Consider the following 22,908-nt stretch of genomic DNA (forward strand, 5'->3'; position numbering starts at 1 on the left):
GGAAATTGTCTATGCCCTTTGTTCTATAATTTACTTTCCTTAAAGCCTGGTCTCACATCTGTAACCATGCTTGTATGAAAAATTCCCCCACTTTATGGTTTTGCCTTATATAAGGGGCTTAAGAAATTGACTTTGGGGCTGGTATCATGAATTCCACCTTAGAGAGAGACAGCTGCTGATTTTGCTCTGACGTGTGCCTTGGTTTAATTTGGCCATAATTTGCGTTGGTGGTCTTTCTCCTTACATCTGTGAGATTAACTATAATTTACAAGCAAGGCAGTGGTGGTGCCTGCTTTTAATACCAGTACTCGCAAGGCCAAGACAGGTGGTTCTCTGGGAGTTCGAAGCCATCCTAGTCTACAAGAGCTAGTTCCAGGACAAGTTGCAAAGCTAGAGAGAAACCCTGTCTCGAAAATCCAAAAAATAAACAAACAAGAAAACCAATATCATTTACAAAACTAGCATGTACCCGTATAACAATATAATTTACAGAAATGTACGTGGCTTGTTTATTTATCTTCTCCAGTTATATTTAACAGTCGAGAACAATGAATGTCCTGTGTCGTGGCTCACACCATTCAGCACGTGGGGAGACTGAGGCAGGATCATCATCATATATTTAAGACCAGCCTAGGTTATATATGAGGAAATCCCTAGGTTTTTGATTGTTTTGGCGTGTGTGCGTGCGTGCTTGCGTGAGTGTGTGTGCATGCGCGTGTTTCACTGGAGGTTAAACCTAGAGTTTAGCGAATACCCAGCAAATGCTCTATCACTGAACAATATACCTGTGGAATTTTCTGTTAATCAGTGCAAGGTTGGAGGTTTCTGGGATAGATATATAATGGGGAAGTGATATATATGATTCCATTTTAGGATTCCAGATCCAGGGCTTGTGTATCAGGTTGTCCTTTTTTTTTTTTTTTTTTTTTTTTTTTGCTTGTTTTTGTTTTTTCGAGACAGGGTTTCTCTGTGGCTTTGGAGCCTGTCCTGGAACTAGCTCTTGTAGACCAGGCTGGTCTCGAACTCACAGAGATCAGCCTGCCTCTGCCTCCCGAGTGCTGGGATTAAAGGCGTGCGCCACCATCGCCCGGCTCAGGTTGTCCATTTTTATAACTATTACCAATTATCATTTACTAGGGGAAGGGGGGGGGCGACTCAGTTCCTAAGGTGCCTGAGGACCCAAGTCGGATTCCTAAAACCCACATAAAAGTGTGTCGACGTGCTCTTGGAATCCTAGCCCTAAGTAGGAGGAAATGGGCGATCCCTGGGGCTCCCTGGCCAGTCTAGCCTCACCAGGGAGCCTTGGGTCCTCTCGGTCTCTGTAAAAAGCGGTAGGCTCCCAAGTCCCCAAGAGATGACGCAGTATTGGTGCGCCACGCATACCGGGGCGGAGCTTGGTTGAGCTAGTTGAGAGGGGTGGGTGTTGCAGGCGGGAGCCGCTTTTGCTTAGTGCTTTTGTCGCCCCAGACCGTTCTGGCGCTCACTGGCAGTGTCTGTGTCCTGTGTTCACGGACCACGATCGTATAGTTCAGAGTCCTGTTCGCTTCCTGCACGGCTCCAGCCTCGGTGTCGCCTCAGCAGCCGGCGTCGTCACTGGCGCCGCCGCCTGAGTGGCAGGCCGCCGCGGACTGCGGAGCCCATGAAGGCGCGGGCTCCGCCGCCGCAATTGCGGCGCTGCCAGTGTTTTGGAGCGACCCGAACCTGTCCGGGCATGACGGCGGCATGAGCACGGACGGGGAGTCGCCGGAGGAACCGGGGTGGAAGGCGACGGCTTCACCCAAGGCGGCAGCCATGCCTGAGAAGCGCGGGAGCGCTCAGGCCGCGAGTGGCAGCTGGGTAAGTTTTGACTGGGCTCGGGCCGGGGCTCTGGAACTTTGGCCTTTTCTAGGAGAGCCAGGTTCACTGAAAAGCTGCCTTTCCTAGGTAACTCCTCCCTAGACGAAGCTCTAGGATATTTTGTTATTGATTCAAGAACCACTAGACATGGGACAGTAAATATAAGTAATTTTGATATCTCAGAGTTCTCCATTCTGTGTCACTTGGCAGTCTTCTGGATGCAGATTTTGTACAAAGCAACCTAGACACATGGATAGGGAGTTTTTAAAACCATTATTTGGTCCAGTCTTCCTAATAGCCTACAGGGATGCTGGAGGTAGAAGTGGGAGGCACCTTTCTGATCCTTCCTCCTCCTTTGGACTGCAGAACAGAGTGTGGTCCGCTGAGAGGAAGCTGTCTCTGCAACCCAAGGAGTAAATTCAGCCTAATCTCTAGCGATTCTTGAGATGACTTTGACAACAGCATAGGAAAGCTTATTTTCATTGGCCTGCATTCACAGTACGGGCCTTAATCAGTGCCACCTTGGTTTTCTATGGTGGGAAACTGAGCAAAGAAATGTCATTTTTTTCAGTCAGTCCTAAATATAAAAAGGGATTTTGGGGGGAAAGATCTACTTAGGACCTAAAACATAAAAAAGTGTTGCAGCGAATTGAGTACAAACTCTTGTTATCATGTAAAGTTTGTTCAATGAAAAATGGGGTTTTTAAGAAAGATACATGCAGTCAATATTGTCAGTTCTTTAAGTTTTTAAGCTTGCATGTTTATTTTTTGTTAAAGAATACTAAGTGGTTACAAGTGCATATGTGATTATATGAATTCTCTTTTGGTAGAGTTTGGAAGATGGAGAATTAGGAGCAGTATGTGAAATGAAATTTTAGGCCAAAATTCATACATGCAAAAATACTGAGGAAAAACACAACTGTGTAGTATTTACTAATGACTTAAAAGTCTTCAAGGTACAGGTTTTATAACTTTATTCTGTCTGCAATCTTGTGATTCATATCTTTAATGTTTTAGACCTAGACCAGAGCTGGTTTCTAGTCCTAATTCTACAGAGTTGCCACTCAGTGCCTAATTTGTAAAATCATCATGTATTGAAGAAGCATGGAGGGATCATTTCTTTCTTTTCAAAGCTCAGGCTTTTCTAATGTAGAAAGCTTACCTGGTGGGGTGAGTTTTACAAAATTGGTATTTCTCATTACGTAGGTAATACTTCTTCCTACCCTTTAAATGAAACTAAATCACCAGTTTCCCTTTCTGCCTTCCACCAGTGGATGAACAGTAATTACTAACTAGTGGCCAATTCAGTAGCCTAAGAAGTATCTTCCTTCATCTCTTCCCATATTTACAACATTGCGTCTATGCAAATTTTAGCTTCTTGTTCTTGCTTTTATATCTCTAGGGTTCAGTTCCCTAGTATTTCTTGCTCTTACTGCTTGACACTCATGTTATTAGCAATCTGTATCCCTTTGGCGTAGAGAATAAGAAGTAAACTGCTGAGTGGAGGCATCTTAGTATAGTAATTAGGTGACCATGCTTGGAATTCTAGTTTCTGTTCTTATTACCTATGTCACTTTGGGTGAGTTACATAACCTCTCCTAATAGTGTGTTCCTTATAGGTTGTAAGAGATGCTGCAACCTAGTACCTGGTAAAGCCTGAATAAATATTCCAGGGTAATCTTAGTATTTCTTACATGTGTAAATGTTTTTTAAGTTCATGATGTATTTGTATGTTTATGTGTGTGTACATGCGTGCTAGCCAGGAGCTTTTATGGGATATTTACTCAAAGAAACCTAGACTGTATTTATTCCTTAACCTTTCTTTGAATCCTAATGCTTATCCTATTTTTAGCAAAGGTAAATTTCTCCCAATTGTTCCTCATTTCTGGGTACAGTCATTATTGATCGATGAGAATACCGTTTTTCTTGTTTTTTTTTTGTTTGTTCATTTGTTTGTTTTCCTATAATTAATGAGATGACTAGCATGTGCAGGGCCTAAGGAAAGATGTAAAAACAATGAACTTTTAGCTGTAGCTGTATATGTCATATGCCAGTACCCCAAATTATGCATTTTTAGTTTTGTAGTTGCTTTCCAGTATTGCTTTCCAGTACTGTGACTTAAGCATTCATGGAATCAGGCATTGTCTTCCATGAGATCCTTTGTCTAAAAGAGAATTGTGCCTGTCAGTTAAGCTCACATCTTATTATTCTTTCTGTCCTTCCTTCCTATGAATTCACACACAATTTGAGGTGTTTTGTCAAAACTATTTTAATTATTAAATATAGATTTTTCTATTTTATAATTTTTATCACCAAGTAGAAGTTGTTTTGTAGTCATTTAATCTTTTTAATTATTTTATATCTATGAGTGTTTTGCTGCATGTATGTAGGTAGGTAGGTAGGTACCAAATGCATGCCTGGTGCCTGCAGAGGTAGAAAAAGGCATTAGGTTCCTGGGAACTGGAGATATGGATGGTTGTGCACCATTGTGAATATGGGGACCAGACTGGGATCTTCTGGAAGATCATCAATTGCTCTTAACAGCTTGAGCCATCTCTCCAGCCCATTTTACAGTCATTTATTCATGGGCATCTGATGACAATTAATGATTTATTGCAAAGGAAATATACTGTTAAGTGTAATATTTCAAGATATTCATAGAATGTTCTCTAAGAAATCAATACTTGGATTTCAGTAAAGAGCACTGATAAGGAGATTCAGAAATCAGTAATATTCTGGGCACAATTGTTGTCTCTTAAGATGGCTTAGTAGGTAAGAGTATTTGCTGCCCAAGCATGCAGACCTGAGTTTATGTTCTTAACACTCACGTTTGCATTTGGGTTTTCCCTTCTGCAAAATGTAGGCAATTGCTTCCATCTCAAAAGGATAAAATAATTGTGTATATTACATGATTTAGTTAGGGCCAGGTCTGTCTGTTACTACTATTGTTATAGGGTAATTTTTGCTTGGATTTTGTTCAGTGCCCTTCCTAATACTACCCCTAGTCTATATTTCTTGTACTTCAGTGAATATGTTTACTTGTGTAACTTTACATTCCAGGAAGTGAGAGCTGGAATCGTTTCTTCCTTTGTGCACCACTGTCCCCCTGCATCTTGCTAATGCTAGTAGACCTCAGCAAATAGGTGTTGAATTAGTTACTTGCAGGTGACTACTTTTACTGTTAATGAAAGTTGGTAGAGAGGGGAGTATTGCCAGAAGTAATTCTTAATTGCTTAAGTTTTTGATTGGTGAGGAACGGTTGGTTTGAAAAGTTGTGAAGAATGATTGCAAGTATTTAATAAATGCATAGTCTATCCAACTTAATAAGTACATCTAACCTAATTAAATGCTGAGAACATGTTTGTAGAAAATATAATTAATCTGGACAGACAGCCAGTAAAATTTCTTTTCCTTCTTATGTTTCTGTGATTCTTATGGTAGTTTTTTTTAAACTGTGGAGTACCTATTTTCTGTTAGAATATACTTATACATTTTTTAATGTTAGAAGTACAATATCAGTACTATATCACGGTTCTGGGATTTTTTTTCTGATCTCCAAAATGTCCTTTCTTCCTTCTTTTTATTTGGAAACCTGAAGTCCAAAACTTTGGTGACTGCCAACAAAATGTTGCAATTTTGGACAAAGCCAAGGGATGTCAGCAGTTTTCCAAACCTAATCTGCTTGAAATGTATGCTTTGCAGAGGCCATATGCGTTAGTTGAATTGTTATACATGAAATATATAGCATAAAAAATAAGAATGACTGACCGTATGTCAATAGGTCAATTAAAGATACAAATATTAATGCAGAATAGAGAAAGGAGATTCATTTGCTGTGGCTGGGTTGGTGTGTTGTGGATGTGACTCAGTTTATAAAGTGCCAACCTGGCATACCGGAAGACGTGGGTTCAGTGTTGAAATAGGGTAATGGAAACATTCAGGTCTATAATGTAATATCGGCCACTCCAGATGTTAAAACTAGAGGAACAAGGTTTCAAACTCATTTTTGGTCAGCTTGAGGCCTATCTGTACTTATATGAGGCCCTGTTTCAGAACAGCAAAAGAATACTTAAATCATTGTGGCTACATTAGCAGACAAAAAGGTCTTGTGACAGACTCTTTTACTTTTTTCATTTCCTGATATGAGATTTCAGTTTAAATAGAAGACAAACACTATCTACAAACAAGCAGTCCTGGTTAAAGTATAGTCTTGCCTCTCACTGTTCCATTGTTGTCTAGTTTCCAGTATTCCTACAAGGTATTTTGACAGGGGCAGAACAGGTCTGGGAGAAACTTCCTCGATGAGTGACTCGGCTATGTGTTCCAGTTAGGGTTTCTGCTGTTGTGATAAATACCACCACAACAACGACAATAAAAACAACTTGGGAAGTGTCTTAGTTTTCTATTGCAGTACCAGAACACCATGACCAAGGCAACTTATAAAATAAAATGTTTTAATTTGTCTGATGGCCAATAAGTAGAATGAAGGCATGATGACAGGAACTGCTGAAAAGCCTACATCTCAATCCAAAAGCAGGAGGCCAAGAGAGCACGCTGGAAGTGGCATGGAATTTTGAAATATCAAAAACTTCCCCCAGTGACATACCTCCTCTAACAAGGGCATTACCTCCTAATCCTTCCCAAACAGTTCCACCAACTGGGGACCCAGTGTTCAAATATATGACCCTATGGGGTCATTCTCATTCAAATCACCACAAGATTTGTACATTTCAATCACAGCCCATCATTTGGGAAGGCAGAAACTTCAGCAGGTCATAAATTTGTTCTCAAGAACTGAGGTGCAGACTTTGAGGAATACTGCCTACTGGAATGCCTTCTAAGCTTGAACTTTTATGTGGCCTCATCCGTACAGTAGTGTGGCCTGTCATGTCAGTCATTAATCAGAAAATGCTCTGTAATTTTGGAGGCATTTTCTCTACTAAGATTCCCTCTTCCCAGACGACCTTAGCTTCTGTCAAGTTTGTAAAGAAACAGCATGTTATGGTACTTGATTTACCCATTCCACCTCCAACCAGATGGTATGTTAACATGAATTTCTGCTTTGAGTGAAACATTGCTTATACTCAAGCTTAATATAGGTGGAAAGTAAGTCAGATTCTTGAAATGTCCTCTTCTTAGGTTGCCCTTCTGTAGACTTGGAGAATTTGTACTAATAATACTTATGGCATTGGCTGGGATCTTGAAAAACACAGGACTTTTCAGCAACACCTGCATGAAAATAAGGAGGTACAAATGGAATACTCTCATTCCTTCTATAAACCTTCATTCTTCTCTCTGTGTTCTAGTTTTACATTATCACTAAATTTTCTTTGAAACTGTTGGTATCACATCTTGCAGGTGCTTCCCAGTTCTGCTGAGAACTCTTAGACACTCAATAACATCTTTTTCAGATTATCCCACCTTTTTTTTTTTAATGGAATAACTGCATTTGGAGAACCCTGAACTGGGTAATTCTCTTTCACATTAATAGTGGCTAGGGGATATTTCCTTAAGAATGATGCAACCCTACCACCTTAAGGGAATAACCATCCTGTATCACCAGAATCAGGCCTAGGACCAGTGCCATCTAAATTTTAAAGGAAATATTGTGCATACTCAAAGCCCTAAGTTTTCTCACTCCTCCCCTCTCTTCTTTTACTGAGAAGGCACTCCAAGATATAATTTTAAGGCCTAAGTGACAACAGGAAGGTCCATCTTCTCTGATGGCCTGAGCCCCGAACAGCTACACAAAGATGTATTTATTGAAAGTTACACAAAATATTTTCTCATAACAATGTCCCTAATCTAATTTGCATGTCTTACTGAAGGAAAGCATCACTTGCCCTCATGACTCTAGTCCTTTATTATATATCATTTGCAATACACAATAATACAAGAACCTGGGGTGTATCTGGGTGGGGCATCTTGTGACCAAAATCAAGGTCACAATCACTGTTTTCCACAAAGATTCTTCAAGGTCAAGTTATTTCTTAAAAAAATAGTTGTATATTCTAATATCTAGCCAGCTACAGTGACTCTGCTAAATTACAACAGAATTTAGTTATTTGATTTATATTGTGATATTAATATGTCACCTTGGGGATTAATAGGAAAGGAACAGTTCTAATTGAAAAGTGCTGTATTTCTGTGTCAGGTTGATAAGGGGTCAGTTGTATTGGCTAGTTTTATGTCAATTTGACACATGCTAGAGTCATTAGAGAGGAGGGAACCTCAAATTACAAAATGCCTCCATAAGATTAGGCTGTGGGAAAGCTTGTAGAACATTCTTAATTAGGGATTGACTGGGGACGGCCCAGTGCATTGGGAGTGGTGCCATTCCCCGGCTAGTGGTTCTAGGTTCTGTAAGAAAGCAGGCTAAGCAAGCGATGAAGGGCAAGCCAGTAACCAGCACCCCTCCATGGCCTTTGCATTGTCTCCTGCCTCCAAGTTCTTGACCTGATTGAGTTCCTGCACTGACTTTCTCTGATGATGAACAGAGTTGGAAAGGGTATAGGAGTTTGGGGTGGATCTGGAAAGAGGGAGTGAATATGATCAAAATACAATGTAAGCATGAATAAAATTCTCAAAATTAACAGATATTATTTTAAGAATGGAAAACAAAAAATGCTAAAAAAAAAAGAAAAATACATGCTTTTAGGGGAAATGTTTGTTAATTTAAATAATTTCTAATTAATATTTTAATGTACAATGGTAGTAAAGAATAGGGTAGGTTTTTTTATTTTTCAAAGTATTAAAAATAGCATGATGGATATAGACTTTATTATGTATCTGCAAGTTTGGGATTTTGTTTTTGTTGTTTGAGACACAGTTGTGTAGCCTAGGCTGGCCTATACTCAACAATCCTACTGTCTTAGCTTCCCAGTTGCTTAGATTATAGGTATTCAATGCTACAGTGTGTCTGTTTTTATATTCAGTCAGCATTGCATCAACATACCTGTATTCTAACAGTCTTCATTAAGTAGAATCCCAGGTTGAGAGGAAAATATTCCACTGAAGCTGTATATGAGAGCTGGGTAGGATAGTAGCACCCCAACACACACCCCTCTTCTTCTTTTTTTTTTTAAATATTTTATTTATTTATTATGTATACAATATTCTGTGTGTATATGCCTGCAGGCCAGAAGAGGGCACCAGACCTCATTACAGATGGTTGTGAGCCACCATGTGGTTGCTGGGAATTGAATTCAGGAGCTTTGGAAAAGCAGGCAATGCTCTTAACCTCTGAGCCATCTCTCCAGCTCCCACCCCTCATCTTCTTGTTCAGGATCCTTTCAAGGATTTTTAAGCCAAACATTTTCAAACAGTAACACAGGTCTCTCAGAAGTTCAGTGAGCTCTGTGGCACTGGACAGTTAGTTGTTAGTGAACATCCTATGTACATTGGTATTTTACCTCCTAGTATGTCTGTGTGAAGGAGTCAGATATTCTGGAACTGGAGTTAGAGACAGATATAAGGGTACTGGGAATTGAACCTGGGTCTTCTGGAAGAGCAACAAGTGCTCTTAACCACTCATCCTTTTCTCCAGCCCCGTTAGTTAATATCTTGACCTGGTCTCCATCCAAAACCAGTGGTGCAACAGGCTTAAGGGTTATAGGAAGTGTCAAGTTATTCACACGACTTTAGGCAAATTTATAACTGAGTTGCTATGACAGTGTCTTTCTGTAAATCTGGAGTTAAAATAACTACATATTTAGAATTTTTTATATATCAGTTGTACGATGATCATCCAGCTAAGTGGCTGACATTAATATACACTATAACTTCACAGGTCCCTTATTAAATGCTGCTTCTAAAGCTGATTTATCTATCCATTCCATAGAAAAGGCCAGTTGTTCCACTCTCGGACACAGAGGTACAAACCAAAGGCCTCAGGATACTTTGGTGCTTATTGTTTTTTAGAGGAAAAGAATTTTTTTTATTCCTGTACAGATTCTTATCTGAATACTCATATTATCCAAAGACCGAGTAGTACTAAAATTACAGTCAATGTGTGCATATACAGATAGTTTTACTAAGAATTATCTCCAACTAGGATTGAACTTCATTGCCCAAGATATGGTTAAATTTGAATACCAAGATGGTTGTTTCAGAACTAGGGTACATGCTCTACATTCCCGTTCATAACACTAATATTTGTTGAATAGTTGTCATATCCAAAGGAAACTCCATTTCCCCATATTCTGGTGGTTAGCAAAAGATACCATTCCTCAGAAACTTGTGCAGCGGGTCCGGTTCCCCCATTCCCTTATCATTGGCAGAAGGGGCAGATGGCTATCTTTAGTGCCTGTTAGCAGACCAAAGCACATGCTGCCATCTTAGTGTTTATTGCTGTGAAGAGAAACTGTGACCACAGCAACTCTTATGAAAGAGAGCATTTGGTTGGACTAACCTTTATTTCAGAATGTTAGTTCATTATCATGGCAGGGAACATGGCAGCATTCAGGCATAAATGGTACTGGAGAAGTAGCTTTGAGTTCTACGTCTGGATCAGCAGTCAGCAGGGAGAGCCACTGGACATGGCTTGGGCTTTTGAAACATCAAAGCCCATCACCAGGGATACACTTCCTCTAACAAGTTCATACGTAGTCCAACAAGGCCACACCTCCTAATCCTTCTCCAGTAGCCTCACCCTGATGAATAAGTATTTAAATATATAAGTCTATGGGGGCCATCCTTATTCAAACCACCACATTGGCCCCCAGGTCCTCTCTGTATTACAAGTACCTGTTGAGCATTTCAAAGTTCATGCTAGCTTCCTAGTTCTTCTCATCTCCCTAGCCCTAAACTCCTTTCAGCTCTGGAGCTTCCCTACCTCAACTACTCATTTTTCCTTATAACCCTGGTGATTTTAGCTATGTCCTCTCTCAGGTTTGGTCTCTCACTCTTTGTCTTCATTTTGATCTCTCTCTATAACCTTCTCTCTGGGTCTCCCTCTTCCCCTTTCCCTCCTGCTCTGTTTCTGCTTCTTTCATGGCTAGGTTCAGTCTTTTAGCCTTGTTCAGTCTCCTTCTATTTCTGCTCTGGACTCTTCAGATGCCTCTGGCTATTCTCTCTCATCTATAATTAAAAACCCTTCCCCTAAACTATATCATGAACTAGTCATGGCTCCAGTTTATACAATACTGACCTTTACAGAGTAGCTGCTTGGGCTGGATCAGAGAACATAACAGAGAGAATACTTTACTTTTTGAGGGTATTTCCATTCCACAGAGTTAGATGATAAAGAGAAACAAGTCATAAATTTACCAGAAACCCTTTAGAAAACAACAGTGTAAAGAGAGACCAGGGATAAGAAGTTGAAAAGGAAGCACTAGGAAGCCTAATGTGCTCAAAGAGTAAAAGTGAAAAATTAGTATCCTTAAGGAAAGGCCTCCTGCTGTGTTCGGATCTATGGGAAGGGTGCCCTGTGAGCAACCCCACCCACTCCCGCCCCCAATATCTGCAGTATTTTCTCAGCTAAGCTTCCAATTCTTGAAAGGAAAAAAAAAACCATAGGCAGTGGTTCTTAAACCTTCCTAATGCTGCCACAGTTCCTCATGTTGTGGTTATTTCCAACCATAAATTACTTTTATTGCTTCATAACTAATTTTACTACTGTTCTGAATCGTAATGTAAGTATCTGTGTTTTCTGATGGTTTTAGGCAACTCCTGTATAAAGGTCATTTGTGACATACTGTGTTGAGAACTGCTGCTGCCCTAAGGAGTTTTTTTATTGTTGTTTTTGCTTGTTTGTTCGTTTGTTTTTGTTTTTGCTCCCAGAAAGCTATTGTTTCTATTCATAAAACCTGCAGCTAATGTAGTCAAAAGAGAAAAGGATTCATTCCAAACTGTCTGTAGAATTAGCAGGAATTTAGCAGTGTAAGCTGCACTGTGCTGTCTTTGGAGGTATGAAAGATACCAGAGTGAGGTCATCCTGGGTTCTTCCCCCATGGTCAGAGAGCTACTGAGGCCCGGCAGTGTGCGGCAGTGTTGCAGTTGCTGCAAGAAGTCCTTAAGAGGCTACTGAGTAAAACTGTATAGGAGACCTGTGAAGGCGTAAGTCACAAACAATTCCACACCAGTTTGGGTTTTTTTTGTTTTGTTTTTTTTTTGTTGTTTTGTTTTTTATTTATTTATTATGTATACAATATTCTGTTTGTATGCCTGAAGGCCAGAAGAGGGCGCCAGACCTCTTTACAGATGGTTGTGAGCCACCATGTGGTTGCTGGGAATTGAACTCAGGACCTTTGGAAGAGCAGGCAATGCTCTTAACCTCTGAGCCATCTCTCCAGCCCCCTCCACACCAGTTTGGAATTATGATTAATAGGGTGGTATTTATTTAAAGGGGAAAAAACTTACAGATCACTGTCCCAGGCAACAGCCCTCTACACAACCAGGAAGGGAGTCTAGTCGCCAGCAGAGCAGGAAGTGAAGAGAGAGGAGAGGGAAGTGGCCGCTTTTTTAAAGGGAGAGAGACCACGCCCCAATGGGCTGGTATCTCAGCAGCTATAGGTTGGAGGAGCGGGAGGACCTCCCGCAATAGACCTGGGCTGCAGTGGAGACAGAGATGTTGGAAATGCTAGAGCCTTAAGACATCTGCCAAGAGGAGTCACGTAGCTGGAGTGGAGCCAGCCGTAGATAAAAGATTGCAGGTAGAAAGGTTGGAGGGACTGAGCCATCTAAACTCTTTGAAACTAAAGCATGAGATAAAGGACATGGAGCTACAGGATGTGGTATTTGCTCTGCTAGATTTGGATCTCGCTTTTTTTTCTCTCTTTTGGGAGGAATTGTGTATTCTGTGCCATTGTATGTTAGAAGTATATAATTTGCCTTTTGTTTTTGCAGAGGTCATAGTTAAGAAATTGTCTTGGGTATTAAAAGGGACTTTAAATTTTTTTATTCTTGTTGTTGTTTTTTTTTTTCAACTCTGGGTTTCTCTGTGTTGCCCTGGCTGTCTTAGAACTCTCCTGTCAGACAGATCTATCTGCCTCTGCCCTCTCAGAGGTGGGATTACAGTTGTATTCTCTATATTTGGCTTTGACTTTAGACTTTTACATGGTGTTGAAACTTTTAAAGAGCACCAGACTTTTGCAATTGAACGAAGTATGTTTTACATTATGATAATGGCTATGAACCAACCTGTGGGACTGCCAGAGCGTGGAATAGTTTTGAATGCAAAGTGTCTAGGTAGTCTCTCTGCAGTCTGTCAGCCATCTGCCCCAGCTGCCTTACCCTTCTGCCATTATAGACTCTCTTTCTGCAACTATAAGCCAAAGTAAATTCTTTCATAAGTTGCTTTTGGTGGTGGTTTTTATTACAGTGATTAAAAATAATTAATACATAGCTGTATCCCTACTTCCTAAAGTATGATTTTATCTTGAATGATATAGGTAGTCCAAAATTTGTATATTTCCCCATGCCATTTCATGATAATATCTTAATTCTGTTTACTATTGTTTTTAACAGACTTTTTTTCCCCGCTTTCAGCTACAAGGCTTTGGCCAGCCAAGTGTTTACCATGCTGCTATTGTCATCTTCTTTGAATTCTTTGCATGGGGCCTGTTGACAACTCCAATGTTGACTGTAAGTATCACTGGACCGTGTCTTTCATCTTTAGACATGTTGTATACGAAATATGAGGCATTTTTAAAATTGTCTTTATTCAGATGTTAGTGGCCTTTGAATTAAGGACCCAATAAATAGAAGATTGGTAAGTACTTTTTAATATACTTTTTAATGATGAATGTAAGAATGATCATGTGCCAGGTTTTAATAACTTCTCTGTAGCAATTTCTTTCAAATTTCTTTTTTAAAATTTTATGTACATGACTCTTTTGCCTGCATGTATATCTCTGGTGGTTGAAAAGAAAATGGCACCCAAAGGGAGTGGCATTATTAGGAACTGTGGCCTTGTTGGAAAAGATGTGGTCTCGTTAGAAGAAGTATATCATTGTGGAGGCAGACTTTGAGGTCTCATACATGTTCAAGGTACCTCCCAGTGTCTTAGACCACTTCCTGTTGCCTACAAGATATAGGACTCTTAGCTACTTCTCTAACACCATATCTACCTGTATGTCACCATGTCCCACCATGATGATAATGGACTGAACTTCTGAACTGTAAGTGAGCCACCCTAATTAAATATTTTCCTTAATAAGAGTTGCTGTGGTCATGGTGTCTCTTCACAGAAATAGAAACTCTAACTAGGACAGTATCTATATACTTCTTGCTTGCTTGCTTGCTTGCTTTTGGAGATATACCTGGTGTGAGAGACATCACATCCCCTGAAAGTTGTGTTACAGATGGTTGTGAGCTACCAGGTGAGTACTCAGAATTAAACCTGTGTTCTATGGCGTGCAGCCAGTGCTCTTAACTGCTGAACCATCTCTCCAGTCCCATATATTCTTAACAAGAACTAAGATGTTTGATGTATGCGTGTACTTAAACATGTACCAAAAAAAAAAGATGGGGGTGGTAATGGTACATATTTTAAGAATTATTTAACACTTAGGTAAGTTTTGAATGTCTTTGAAATTAAGTTTCAGTTGTCTTTACTTGTTTTTAAAAATCACTAATAGACAAGTGCAATGGCACATGCCTTTATTTCCAGCATTGGGGAGGTAGAGATAGGTTGGCTCTTAAGTTTGAGCTAGCCTGGTCTACAGAATGAGTTCTAGGATACCCAGGGCTGCACAGAGAAATACTGTCTTTAAAAAAAAAATTTAAAAAAGGAGCAACAACAAATCACTAGTAGTTGTCTCTTCTCAGTCATTATTTGCCATACCAAAAAGCTCCTTTTCATATGTGCAATTTATGTCTCAGTTAAATCTTGAAAATACAGAGGTTTGCAGGGTGGCCTTTAGCCAGTTATCCTTATAGAAGACTTTATACCTTGTTGGGTATAAAAATCTTGGTTGATAGTTACATCCAAGGCTTGAAACACATCATTCTGTACTTTCCTGAGTTTGTAAAGAAAAACAAAACTTACATCACTCATCAACAACCCTTAATTTTTAATGTTATTTATTTCTTTTGTATTTTGAACATCTTGACTATGATATGTCTTATCAATTTAGGCTTCCATTTCTTTCTCTAGGTTTGGGACATAGTTTCCTCTTCATCCCCATTGATTTTTCACCTTTGGTCTCTTGAATATGTCTCAAACTTCAAAGTTTTGATCATACTTTTTGACTTTTTTATTTGTGCATATGTCTAAATATATTCTTGTCTCAGCCTTGTTTTCCATCCTTGAAATTTGTTTTTCTTCTTGGTCTTGTCTGTTTATGATGCTTTCCATTCTCTTTTGCTTTGTTTTGTTTTTGTTTTACTTAAGCAATTGATTTTTTTTCTCATTTTCAGAATTTGTGTTTAATTCCATTTCAGAATCTGAACTTCCCTGCTGAATTACATTAATATTCTCGGGTAGATCATTCTGAATTGATTCTCTTCTTTCATTCATCTGCTTATTAGAGTTTTCTGTATGGTCACTGATCATTTGAAAAGGAAGAATTTTTGGTTTTTTTATGGCATTTTTAGCTATCTTCTTATCTTTTGTTTCCAGTATGAGTTGTGAGCCTGTAGAGGGTTGGTTTCTTTGTGTAATTTGCAGATCTGTTGGGAAGGAAGTATTCTTCAGGTTTTTCAGATTTATCTCTCCCTCCCCTTTCTCCACTCTTGTTGTTTGTTTTGTTTTTTTTACATTAATCTTTCTGGTGTCGTCTTTTCATTTGGGTATTTGTTTCCTATTGCTATTTCTGGAGAAACTGACTGCAATAACTTACACATGACTTGACAACAGCTCTGGTGTTAACTTGTAGTAGGAAACATCTGTGTGCTTCTTTTGTGTTCCTTTAAAGTTAGAGAGGCAGCTGCACTTGGGTATTGGTTGATGAAACCATAGTTTATGTTTCTTTTTGTTTGTTTTTGGCATTTTTCCATAGCTACTGGGAAAGACAGACTAAGACTGAGTGGAAAAATTTATGGGGCTAGAGGTATAAGAAGTAGTATACAGAATATTGTATAGGAAGAACAGATGTAAAATCTTTTCCTAGCAAGATAAAAGTTAAAACACAACAATGAACAAAGTATAAATGTGTGGATACATTGAAATAAGGGAAGAAATTAATTTAATAAAAATAAACAATAAAATAGTATTATGACCTCTCAGTATTTCTTCCCATTTTGGAAGATACTGTTTGTCTCTGGGGAAATGACTTTGGTCTCTATAATTCAAACAAGTTAAATCAGTAGAGTTTCTATTACAAGTCTACTTTCTGACAGAATTCACCAGTATGTGCTCACTCCTCACAACCCCCATCTGCAAATTATAACCTTCTCTCTAGTGTTTTGGGTATTAGTACATGTGCAGGGCTTTCTGTGACTAAGGCTCTGGGAAAGGATTTATGGATTTTTTTTCTCCAGCTGCCTGTGTTTACCTTTTACCTCCTACTTCTTACCCTTTTCCCTCTATCACACCCAAGTTTAATGGGACACTTTCCATAATCCTGTGTAGCTTCTCTATGTGAATGAGGGACTTGGGGAGAGGTAGACAGACTTCTTTTAGCTTGCAGACACCTATACCACACTTACATTACTCTCTCCAGTTGGCTGTGTACTACTGCCTCCCTCATATATCTTATCTAGTCTTTCTAATTTCCACTGTATCTTCCCTCTAATGTTCAAAGCTGATAATTTGGGGGGGGGGGTGTTCTGGCAGACACTGAACCAGCCAGCTGAGAAGCCGCTCTGTAGCCTCTTGAGTTTTTGAGCAGTTATGCTGCTTAAATAAATTTGCTTAGAATGAATGTTTAAATGTTAGAGGTACTGAGTTGCTAATATAGTTTATTGTTATTTAAGAAATGTAGTTGAGTAGTTGTGCTAATTTTTCTTGTGTTCTTCATTGTTGATAAAATTGCCTTAATATGTTCTCTTGTTTCCTGATTCCTACTGTTCATCCCACAGTGTGTTTTCCCTATTCTAACCCTATTCTATTTTTTGATTAAGGAGATTGATTCCTCTTTAAGAAAAACATTTTGCTTTTGGCAAATGTTCCGTTTGGCAAATATGTTGTTCACTTCTATCTTTTTTTTATTTTTTTAGATGCTAATTTGGGGTTCTTTGATAAGGAGCTAAATTAGTTTTGTTGTTGTTGTTGTTGTTTGTTTTCTCTTTTTCTTTTTTTTCTCTGTATAACATCCCTGGCTCACCTAGAACTCACTCTGTAGACCAGGCTGGCCTCATACTCACAGAGATCCGCTGCCTCTGCCTCCCACGTGCTGGGATTAAAGGCGTGCACAATCGCTGCCCAGCTCAAAATTAGGGTTTATTTAGTCACAGCCAGTACTCATGTATCATCTTTTATGTTTGTGTATGTCATCATTCTATTTATTCCTTGGCATCTTGAACCCATCACCTACAGTGATTTAACTATTAAGATGATAGCATATGTTTGCTTTCATTTTTAACCTTAATGTAACAAGTAGACAATACTTTTATTTTTAATAAGGCAAAAACAAAAAATCCAAACAAAAGCAGTGTTGGAATCATGATTTGGAAACTTAGAATACCATATACATATTAATATTTTGTCCATTTAACTCATTTTTTATCTGAGAATAATTTCATGGAGTGGAGAAAAGCATTTTATTTCTTAGTTCACAGTCTTTGAAAAATGTTACTTATGTAGTCATGGCTTAACTTACAGTTTTAATTAATTTATTTGATAATATAACTAAAGTTTGCATCACTGATGTCTTGTAGCTATAGCAGTTTTATGAAATTGCCTTCATACAGGTTGGGCCTACCTTGTAGTACTAGTAGTAGTTATTAGCACATTAAAATGACCTGTCCCTTATTTCCATGCTCTTTGAGGGCCTAATCTTGATTCAGTTTGATTAATCTGATTAAACTAATGCCCTAGGGTACATTTAAATCAACTGCTTAGTTGAATAAACTAAATAGTCACAGAAACAAGAATTTCATTTCTTATAATTTATAGAAAATTTTTTTTCAAGCTGACTTTGAAATCTCAGTGGACACTTAAGAATAGAGTATTCCCTACTCATTTATCTTTTTCATGTGGTGGTTTGAAAAATCCAGACTGTTCTTTGACCACTTTCTTGTGACATTCAATTCTCTCATCCTTTATTCTGAACTGACTCTCAAGATAATGTGCCCATTCATTCCTTCATTTGACTAACATACATTTTTCTCTTATCTGCCACTTGATCTTTTGACTAGCTGTCTTGTCTCTTTAATAAGTGTGTCTTTCCAGGAGTTACAATGGCTGGAATGAGGTACGACTGTCTACTAGATGTTTTGGTCACATTACATAGTCACATTGCTGGATAATTTACTCTTTATAAGGAAAAAAATAGTAAGCATTGTAACTAGAGAGTCACGTGTATACCATCTTGATTTCTAGAATCATGAGATGCTACAGATTGACTTGCTGGCTTTAGTAGATGTTCTTTTTGGATTTTGTTATATATATATATATATATATATATATATATATATATATATATATATATTTGTTGTTGTTGTTCTTGATTTTAAAATAAAATTTATAGAATGGGCCTGTGCCGAGGATCCTGCAAGCCTCAGAGCCAGTGGGGAGATTATCCAAGAAAGGTGAAGAATGAAACTCCAGTCAGTACCAGCTTTGCAGGGCTGACTCAAAATTTCCAGCCTGACTTTGTGGTTTATTTTTCTTACCCATTTAAGCATAGTAAAGATTTGGAAAAAGGTTTCTACATGACAGTTATTGTAACAAAGCTTTAGGCATAACTACAAAAAGCTCCCTAACAAAGTAGCAAAGCACCTGCGACCTTTAAAATAAAAATGTGTTCTTATTGGTTAATTAGCAGAACTTAAGGCTAGGACCTAGAGAGGAAGGATTTGTAATAAGCATAAAGATAGATTCTGTTGATGAAGAATGCAAAGTACATGGGACCTCTATCATGGGTTTCTATGCACTAAGGGACAAAGCTCAGGATTAGGGCCTAAGCAATTCTCGGATTTGGAGGAAATTCAGATGGAGGCTGGCTCCTAATGGAACAACAAAGGATCACCAGGTTGACTTCACCCCAGCATTCCAGGTGACCAGGATACGTTCATTTCCTTCCATTGAAGAAAATAGGCCCCCATGACTGACAATCCTGGTTTCTCCAATGCTTACTCTAAGCTATGCTTCCTACAGGCCCTTTTATGTAAGTGATTAATTATTAAAGTCAGTAAGTACCACTCAGTATCTAATAAATATTACTAGTTAAATCTTTGTTTACTGTTGTGTAGCTGACAGTGTTCAAAGCACTAATCTAAATCAAACAGATACAGTGAGCTTTTCTTGGCATTTGTTTCTCTTACTAATAGTTTATTTAAATGAATGCTGCACATGTGTGTACAGTATCAGTGGAGAACATAAGAGGGTGTAGGATACCCTGGATCTGCAGTTACAGGCAGTTGTGAACCCTATGATGTGAGTACTAAGAAGTGAACCCTGATTGGCCATAAGAACAGTGAGCATTCTTAACTGCTGAGCCAGCTCTCCAACTCTGTCTGTCATGTATTTTTAGATATGTAAACAAGGTTAATACTTTAGCAAAGGCAACAACAGATTTCCAACTTTGCTAATCTATAATAAAATTATAAAAAGAAGTGACAAGACAGTGTAAAATAACTATTAGTGAGTCATCTTGTCTTAAAGATTGGGATATATGCATCATTATACTGCCTCTGGCATCAGTTACATCTGAAACAAAGCCGTTAATTCAAATTATCATTCCCCATACTAGCATGATGTTTTGTATGCTTAGAATGACTTTTATAGCTGTGATTAGTTGGTATAAAGCAGCTAAATGTTATGATTTTTAAACAGTATATTGTTAGTATTTTAATTTAATTGATGTTTAGTTGGATTTCCTCTGATTCTCTGTTCTGATGCTCTTTTTTTTCTTTTTGGATCTCTTTATTTTCTTCTGTATTTGATTTATAAAGACCTTTTTGTTTTGTGTGTCTTTGGTTCAGTTTTCCCATGTAGAGTATTGTTTGTAATACACACTGATGGAAATATTCAGTTTGGTGGAGAAGAAACATTTTTACTTTAAGCCATTTTAGAAGTGAGGTAAATCTTTTCCTTTTTGTCAGTCTTTCTGGTACTGTTGTAATAAGACCAGCGGGGCTGTGTCCCCGGCACCCGGCCGCCTGCACTGCTAGCTTTACCCGAAATAATTACACGGAAACTCTATTCTTTTAAACACCGCTTGGCCCATTATATCTAGCCTTTTCTCGGCTAACTCTCGCACCTGGACTAGCTCATTTCTTATAATCTATGTAGCCCACGAGCTGGCTTACCAGGAATGATCTTAACCTGCGTCTGCCTGGAATGGGAGAATCATGGCGACCCCTTCACTCAGCTTCTTTCTCCCAACATTCTGTTCTGTTTTCTCCACCCACCTATGTTTTAACCTATGAGGGCCAAGCAGTTTCTTTATTGCTTAACCAATGAAATCAACAGATAGAAAGATGACCCTCCTCCATCAACAGCTTTTCTCAGTCTTTCTGATGAATTTGATGTATCAGTTTATATTTATAAGTGAGAGTAGATGCAGTAGATGAGGAATTGAAAGAGATGTTTTCTGGCACTAGGCAAATAATATAAATGCATGAATTTGGCTGAGAGTGTGCTGGTGTTATAGTTCCAATGCCTGCTTCCTTGACAACCAGTCATCATGATCTTTTACTAGCCAATTAGCCATAGATAGTCTTTCAAGCTCCATGTTTTAAAGTCTATGGGTTGCTGTAAGAAGCTGGAGAACCACATGGGACATAGACACATTTATTAAGGAGGCATATACTTACTTATTCATATGGGTGAGGCATTTGGGGAGGGTATATTCTTGCACATGCCCAATCTGCAGCATACAGTTTTAGCTGAAACTAAAGGATATTTTGAATGTGTATTTGCATAGGAATCTCCCCTAATAGAAACAGGAACTCTTAATCTGGTTTAGAGATAAGCACTCTTCCATTTCCTCTAGAATACAGAAGGATTGTACAATGTAGATAAAGGGCATTATGCTGCTTTTAACAGCACTAAGTAATCTGAAGCACTGTTGGTTTGAATTACACCCCACTTAATTCTGTAAATGGTCCACTTTGAAGACTGTGCTTGTGATTGTTACCTTGTGACCAACTACAAAGGTTAGCAGCATTGACAATAATATATTGTCAAGAGTTTTTCTTTGTGACATATTTTAGTAATGCATTCTCTTATAGCTCTCTGTTTTTGTATGTGTGTATGTGTGTATCTTTTCATATAGGAGTTTTGGGAATCTGGAAAAGTAATTTATTGAAAGTTCTCTTTTAACATCATCTATTAATTTACTTCAACTGTTATTTGTAAAAATGAAATATAGTGCTCTGTGTGTGGGGGGGAGAGATTGATTGATGTATAGATGTATATTCCTTCCTAAGACTAATTCAAGGAGCTGGAGAGATAGCTCAGCAGTTATGGGCACTTGTTGCTCTTTCAAAAGACCTAGGTTTGACTTCCAGCACCCACACTGGAGCTTAGAACCGTCTGTAACTCCAGTCCTGGGTTATCAGATACCTTCGGCTTGGCTTTGTGGACACCATGCTCTAAACATTTTATGACAAAAGCACCTATCAGTGCTAGGGCTTATCTTGTCTAGTTCTTATTGTTAGTGTTTTATTATGTTACTGTCTTTTCATGGCTTCAAAGTGTTTTGTTTTATTTTGGTTTTGAGACAAGGTTTTCCTCTGTAGCTCTAACTGAAGTGGTTTATTCTTGTTGTTTAAGATTTCATAAACATTTTATAATTTTTAGAGTTCATCCTGTTTAGCCTTCCAGTAATAAGGGCAGGAATCTTTACTTTTAATTTATATTTGAATATGTCTTGATGTTTATTTGTTTTTATAGGTTTTACATGAAACATTTCCTCAACACACATTCCTCATGAATGGTCTCATTCAAGGTGTAAAGGTAAGAAAAAAATGTGTGAAATCATAGTGAATCAAAACCAGGAATCCCTATTAAGTCAGAAAAAAATATATAAAACACAAATACTTATAATGTATAAAATAATTTAACATTAAAAAGCCAAGTGAATACTCTAAATGACTTAGGTCATTTTTATCTATATATACATGGCAAATCTATAAATTCTTATATAAACCTTTAATTGCTCTGCCAGGCAACAGTTTTATTTAACCCTTCATGCTTATATAATATTTGTCTATGCATTATGCTTATGTCTTAAACAATATAATTCAAATTGTAATTATGCTTTAGTAATTTTAGCAATATTGATGAATACATATAGAAAGGAAGAATTATAAGTAATAAAGGGATCATACTTTAAATGTAACCTTTGCTTCTGTTTGTTCTTAGGGCCTGCTCTCTTTTCTGAGTGCTCCACTCATAGGAGCTCTCTCTGATGTGTGGGGCAGGAAGCCCTTTCTCCTTGGCACAGTCTTCTTTACCTGCTTTCCTATCCCACTGATGAGGATCAGCCCTTGGTGAGTAGCTGAACTCTTCACTGTCATACTGGTCTGCTTTGAGTCTTATGTAAATAAAAACAGGTTGGCTACCACTCCTAATCCAAATATCCAAAATGTGAAATGATCTATAAACATTCCAAACTTTTTAAGGACTGACATAACACAAATCTAATTGGTTCAAGTATATACAAACTTTACCTCATAATGATCAAGTATAGAATAAAATAATGAAAAAGTATTTCAAATATTGAATAAAATGACTTTTAGACTGTACATAAGGAGTATACAGAATATGAATAAATTCTACTTTACGCTTGGGTCCTATGCTTAAGATAACTCATCATATATATGCACAATTCAAAAAGGAAAAAATCCAAAACACTTCAATCCCAATCATTTATGAACTCAACCATTACTTTGATCTGCAGAACACTCTTTAACCATTTCAAAGTAAACTCTACTTAGTTGAAGAAATTCAAGGTGGCTCTAAGAGAAGATATTGATGCTATGATGTCATAGGAAGTCAGTGCTGAAAGTGCCCTCACAGTT

General features: G+C 38.2%; 1 protein-coding gene across 1 annotated transcript in view; it reads left to right on the forward strand.

Moving 5' to 3' along the window:
• Positions 1-1,379: 1,379 nt before the first annotated feature.
• Slc71a2 (solute carrier family 71 member 2) overlaps positions 1,380-22,908 on the forward strand; it is a 40,143-nt gene continuing 18,614 nt past the window's right edge. Inside the window, exons 1-4 of the mRNA XM_075969344.1 lie at positions 1,380-1,836; positions 13,324-13,419; positions 21,779-21,841; positions 22,250-22,377. Of these exons, the coding sequence (XP_075825459.1) occupies positions 1,723-1,836; positions 13,324-13,419; positions 21,779-21,841; positions 22,250-22,377 (401 nt within the window). The 5' untranslated portion in view covers positions 1,380-1,722. The remainder of the gene's footprint in view (positions 1,837-13,323; positions 13,420-21,778; positions 21,842-22,249; positions 22,378-22,908) is intronic.

Source organism: Microtus pennsylvanicus, chromosome 4 (genome assembly GCF_037038515.1).
Source record: "Microtus pennsylvanicus isolate mMicPen1 chromosome 4, mMicPen1.hap1, whole genome shotgun sequence".
NCBI lineage: Eukaryota > Metazoa > Chordata > Mammalia > Rodentia > Cricetidae > Microtus > Microtus pennsylvanicus.